The following is a 6,000-nucleotide window of genomic DNA, read 5'->3' as shown; positions in this document are numbered from 1 at the left end:
GGGTATCATACAGACTCAGGTGTCCCACTGCCCATCAAGCATGGGGTAAGTCTTCACGAAAGACAGTTAAATGAAATAAAGAACTGCAGGTACTGAGAGAAAACCAGAAATCGCTGAAGGAATTCAGAGTGTTCTGTTTTTGCTCTGTGAACTACACATTAGGATCGAGGAGACATCATCACGAACTCTGGAATAAAAATATGCCATTAAATAAAAGCTGTCCACACACAATCATATAAAAACAACAGAACGAGCAGGGGTTGAAAGCACCAATTTGTCAGACAGACCCGAGCAATAATGAAGCAACATGTTTCTGATGAAAACATTCCCAAATAGGAGACCATGAGCTAGAATTTGGGTTTGTATTTAATGAAGCCAAGAGAAACAAAACATTTACAACAGCAGGAGCAGTCAGTAGCACAAATCACAGTCCAGATCGTTTAGAAAGATGACAGTTAGGAAAGGCAGAACCAAGGATATCCAAGTCCTTCATCGCCTTGATGAACGGCTCACTCCATGTGGTCTCCCCGAGACATGGCTCGGAATTCCTGAGGCTGCAACTTCTTCTAGAAAACTAGCAAAAAGGAAGAAAAAGATAGACTTGCATTTAAATAGCATCTTTCACATATTCATGACTTTCCAAATTACTTTACAACTCAACGCAGCACCCAATATGCTCAGAGTGACCTCCCATTAATAGGAATAATGACAAAATATTCTGTTTCATTGCTGTTGGTTCAAAGATAAATAGTGGACAAGGACACCAGGGAAAGCACTGTGTTCCTGTTCAAAATACTATGATGGTATCATTCAACACTTGGCACCAGGGACACTCTCAGTTTAATGTCTTGTTAAAAATAAATACAGTAACACCAACTGTACGGTTCTCCCACAGCACTGACCTTTCAACAGGTTAGTGCTCCTTGATGATTGACCCTCTGACAGTGCAACGTTCCCTCAGCACTAACCCCCCCAACAGTGCTGCACTCCCTCAGCACTGACCCCCCGACAGTGCTGCACTCCCTCAGCACTGACCCCCCGACAGTACGGTGCTCCCTCAGTACTAACCCCCCGACAGTACGGCGCTCCCTCAGTACTAACCCTGCCGACAGTGCAACGTTCCCTCAGCACTGACCCTCCGACAGTGCTGCACTCCCTCAGTACTAACCCCCCAACAGTGCGGCGCTCCCTCAGTACTAACCCCCGGACAGTGCGGCGCTCCCTCAGCACTGACCCTCCGACAGGGCCCACTCCCTCAGCACTGACCCTCGGACAGTGCCCACTCCCTCAGCACTGACCCTCTGACAGTGCCCACTCCCTCAGCACTGACACTCCGACAGTGCGGCGCTCCCTCAGCATTGACCCTCCGACAGTGCGGCACTCCCTCAGCACTGACCCTCCGACAGTGCCCAATCCCTCAGCACTGACCCTCCGACAGTGCGGCACTCCCTCAGCACTGACCCTCCGACAGTGCCCACTCCCTCAGCACTGACCCTCCGACAGTGCCCACTCCCTCAGCACTGACACTCCGACAGTGCGGCGCTCCCTCAACACTGACCCTCCGACAGTGCCCACTCCCTCAGCACTGACCCTCCGACAGTGCCCAATCCCTCAGCACTGACCCTCCGACAGTGCCCAATCCCTCAGCACTGACCCTCCGACCGTGCGGCACTCCCTCAGCACTGACACTCCGACAGTGCGGCGCTCCCTCAACACTGACCCTCCGACAGTGCCCACTCCATCAGCACTGACCCTCCGACAGTGCGGCACTCCCTCAGCATTGACCCTCCGACAGTGCGGCACTCCCTCAGCAGTGACCCTCCGACAGTGCCCAATCCCTCAGCACTGACCCTCCGACAGTGCTGCACTCCCTCAATACTAACCCCCCGACAATACGGTGCTCCCTCAGTACTAACCCCCGGACAGTGCGGCACTCCCTCAGCACTGACCCTCCGACAGTGCGGCACTCCCTCAGCACTGACCCTCCGACAGTGCGGCACTCCCTCAGCACTGACCCTCCGACAGTGCGGCACTCCCTCAGCACTGACCCTCCGACAGTGCGGCACTCCCTCAGCACTGACCCTCCGACAGTGCGGCACTCCCTCAGCACTGACCCTCCGACAGTGCGGCACTCCCTCAGCACTGACCCTCTGACAGTGCCCACTCCCTCAGCACTGACCCACCGACAGTGCCCACTCCCTCAGCACTGACCCTCCGACAGTGCTGCGCTTCCTCAGCACTGACCCTCCGACAGTGCTGCACTCCCTCAATACTAACCCCCCAACAGTGCTGCACTCCCTCAATACTAACCCCCCAACAGTGCTGCACTCCCTCAATACTAACCCCCCGACAATACGGTGCTCCCTCAGTACTAACCCCCGGACAGTGCGGCACTCCCTCAGCACTGACCCTCCGACAGTGCCCACTCCATCAGCACTGACCCTCCGACAGTGCGGCACTCCCTCAGCATTGACCCTCCGACAGTGCGGCACTCCCTCAGCAGTGACCCTCCGACAGTGCCCAATCCCTCAGCACTGACCCTCCGACAGTGCCCACTCCATCAGCACTGACCCTCCGACAGTGCGGCACTCCCTCAGCATTGACCCTCCGACAGTGCGGCACTCCCTCAGCAGTGACCCTCCGACAGTGCCCAATCCCTCAGCACTGACCCTCCGACAGTGCTGCACTCCCTCAATACTAACCCCCGGACAGTGCGGCACTCCCTCAGCACTGACCCTCCGACAGTGCGGCACTCCCTCAGCACTGACCCTCCGACAGTGCGGCACTCCCTCAGCACTGACCCTCCGACAGTGCGGCACTCCCTCAGCACTGACCCTCCGACAGTGCGGCACTCCCTCAGCACTGACCCTCCGACAGTGCGGCACTCCCTCAGCACTGACCCTCCGACAGTGCGGCACTCCCTCAGCACTGACCCTCCGACACTCCCTCAGCACTGACCCTCCGACACTCCCTCAGCACTGACCCTCCGACAGTGCGGCACTCCCTCAGCACCGACCCTCCGACACTCCCTCAGCACTGACCCTCCGACACTCCCTCAGCACTGACCCTCCGACAGTGCGGCACTCCCTCAGCACTGACCTTCCGACAGTGCGGCACTCCCTCAGCACTGACCCTCCGACAGTGCGGCACTCCCTCAGCACTGACCCTCCGACAGTGCGGCACTCCCTCAGCACTGACCCTCCGACAGTGCGGCACTCCCTCAGCACTGACCCTCTGACAGTGCCCTCTCCCTCAGCACTGACCCTCCGACAGTGCCCACTCCCTCAGCACTGACCCTCTGAATTTTCCTGCTGAGACTGCAGAAGTGGGATTCACATCCACCACCTTGTAACTCCAAGATGAGATTGTACTCCATCAGTAACAGCTGGTGTGAAAGCAAACTGACCTCCATGGAAAAGGTCCTGCCTTACTGAACATTGGAGCTGATACTCCAGGGGCTAGAGACTGCAAGTCACAAATCTCAGGAACACATCAAGAGTCCTGGATCCCAAGGCCTACAACAACTGGAGGCACTGAAATATTATGTCCTGTGTGGACACATTGGAGCAGTTACTTCCTAGCATTTATATTTGGACTGCCCAACGTTCATAGTACAACTGAGGACCTCAGTTCCAGTTAAAGGACTGTGGCTCAGGCTGGGAAAAATCGCAGAAGGAAATGACAATCCTAAAGGCCAACTGGTCAAAGGAATAGGAATTGAAGACAGGGTGAGAGAGACACCAAAACAGGGAAGACTGGAGAAAGATCTGATACAGATACTCTGATTCTGAAGGATTTTCTTAATGCAAGTGGAGGAACATCATATACAGTGTCATACAGCACCGAAACAGACCCTTTGGTCCAACCAGACCATGCGATTAAAAAGAAAATGGATCATCCCGATAACATTGAGAGAGCAATTAGGAACATATTAAGGATACAGAATGTCCACCCAGAAATACCAGTGAAAATAGGATCCAGAATAGTTGTTAGGGACAACAACATGGAGAAATATTTTCTCAATTTTCAAATGTTACAGTAAATGTGTAGAGTATTGGTTCTAATGTGCAGATTCTCCAAAGAGCTAGCACAGACATGATGGACCATCAGAGGTTCAATTCCCCTCTCATCTGTTTCCCCAACTCTCTGTCCACTGACTATAAGATAAAGGAGTAGAAATAGGTCACTTGACCCAATGAGCCTATTCCATCTTTCGATGATCATCGCTGATAAAGCCTTTGATAAAGTCCCACATAGGAGGCTAGTGAGCAAAATTAGGGCACATGGTATTGGGAGCAAAGTACTGACTTGGATGGAAAGTTGGTTGGCTGACAGGAAACAAAGAGTAATGATAAACGGCTCCATTTCGGAATGGCAGGCGGTGACTAGTGGGGTACCGCAGGGATCAGTGCTGGGACTGCAGCTTTTTACAATATATGTTAATGATATAGAAGATGGTATTAGTAATAACATTAGCAAATTTGCTGATGATACTAAGCTGGGTGGTAGGGTGAAATGTGAGGAGGATGTTAGGAGATTGCAGGGTGACCTGGACAGGTTTGGTGAGTGGTCAGATGCATGGCAGATGCAGTTTAATGTGGATAAATGTATGGTTATCCACTTTGGTGGCAAGAACAGGAAGGCAGATTACTACCTCAATGGAGTCAGGTTAGGTAAAGGGGCAGTACAAAGAGATCTGGATGTTCTTGTCCACCAGTCAATGAAGGTAAGCATGCAGGTACAGCAGGTCGTGAAGAAGGCTAATAGTATGCTGGCCTTCATAACAAGAGGGATTGAGTATAGAAGCAAAGAGGTTCTTCTGCAGCTGTACAGGGCCCTGGTGAGACCACACCTGGAACATTGTGGGCAGTTCTGGTCTCCAGTCAAGGGAAACACAATTAGATTCCCTACAGTATTGAAACAGGCCCTTCGGCCCAACAAGTCCACACCTACCCTCCGAAGAGTAACCCACCATGATGCATTCCCCTACCCTATATTTGCCCCTGACTAATGCACCTAACACTGTGGGCAATTCAGCTTGGCCAATTCACCTGAGCTGTGTGTCTTTGGATTCTGGGATGAAAGTGTAGCACCTGGAGGAACCCTGAGCAGACACAGGGGAGAATGTGCAAACTCCCCACTGATGGTCACCCGAGGGTGGAATCAAACCTGGGTCCCTGGTGCTGTGAGGCAGCAGTGCTAACCACTGAGCCACTGTGCCACCCATGTTCTCAGCCTGCACAACCATTTCAGAAATGAGATCATCACTCATTCCACTAACCTTCAGGGAATAGACCGATCATACTCAACATCTCTCCATCCTGAGTGAGCTGGCTCCCTGTCTTCCACAGCTGCCTCTCCTCACCCTCCCCTAACTTACTCCCCCTTAACCAGTGGCCTGGCCTCTGCCTTGTTCCAGTCATTGCCCCTACTCAGTCATCCTGCACCCTCCCTACACCCAGAACAAATATTAGTGAAGTAATGTGACATTTCCATCTATTGTCATCAGTCATCTTTGGTGAAAACCAACCTGCTTTAAATTATTGAGAGGCACTATCAGCTGAGCTGGGTGTAACATAGGAGAATACGATAAAGTTACTGACGAGCAAGGTCTGGGAAAGGTTCTGACACCACCAATCAACTGGCTCACAATGACTCAGGGACTTTTATTACCAAATACCGATTTCAGTTCTTCAATCTCAACGAGACAGAATCAAGAAACCAAAACATTTTCCAATTGTATCTCTCTGACACATTAAAATGGAGCAGATGAAAATCTAAACAAAACTTAACACTTGTCATTAAAGCCCACAGCCATATATGAAATAGTGCAATAATTCGCACACTAGTTTCCAATCAAACTTTTCAGTTCTTTCTTCAAGAGGGGGTGCTCCGAGCAGCTGCTCGCGTAGGGAGAGGTAATAGTGACTAGCACCTGTCACTGTTTGAGAAGCTTCATGTTACTAACCATAAGGGGCAGGGGACAGAGGGAGGGCAGGT

At 52.0% G+C, this 6,000-nt stretch overlaps 1 protein-coding gene across 2 annotated transcripts in view; it reads right to left on the bottom strand.

Annotated features, from left to right (window-relative positions):
• Positions 1 to 310: 310 nt before the first annotated feature.
• vps45 (vacuolar protein sorting 45 homolog) overlaps positions 311 to 6,000 on the bottom strand; it is a 149,025-nt gene continuing 143,335 nt past the window's right edge. For both annotated transcript variants that reach the window (XM_072548854.1, XM_072548855.1), the window contains exon 15: positions 311 to 574. In XM_072548854.1, coding sequence (XP_072404955.1) covers positions 490 to 574 — 85 coding nt within the window. In that variant the 3' untranslated portion in view covers positions 311 to 489. The remainder of the gene's footprint in view (positions 575 to 6,000) is intronic.

Source organism: Chiloscyllium punctatum, chromosome 28 (assembly GCF_047496795.1).
Source record: "Chiloscyllium punctatum isolate Juve2018m chromosome 28, sChiPun1.3, whole genome shotgun sequence".
Classification (NCBI taxonomy): domain Eukaryota; kingdom Metazoa; phylum Chordata; class Chondrichthyes; order Orectolobiformes; family Hemiscylliidae; genus Chiloscyllium; species Chiloscyllium punctatum.
The sequence above is the reverse complement of the archived record's forward strand: the minus strand, read 5'-3'. Positions and strand labels throughout refer to the sequence as shown.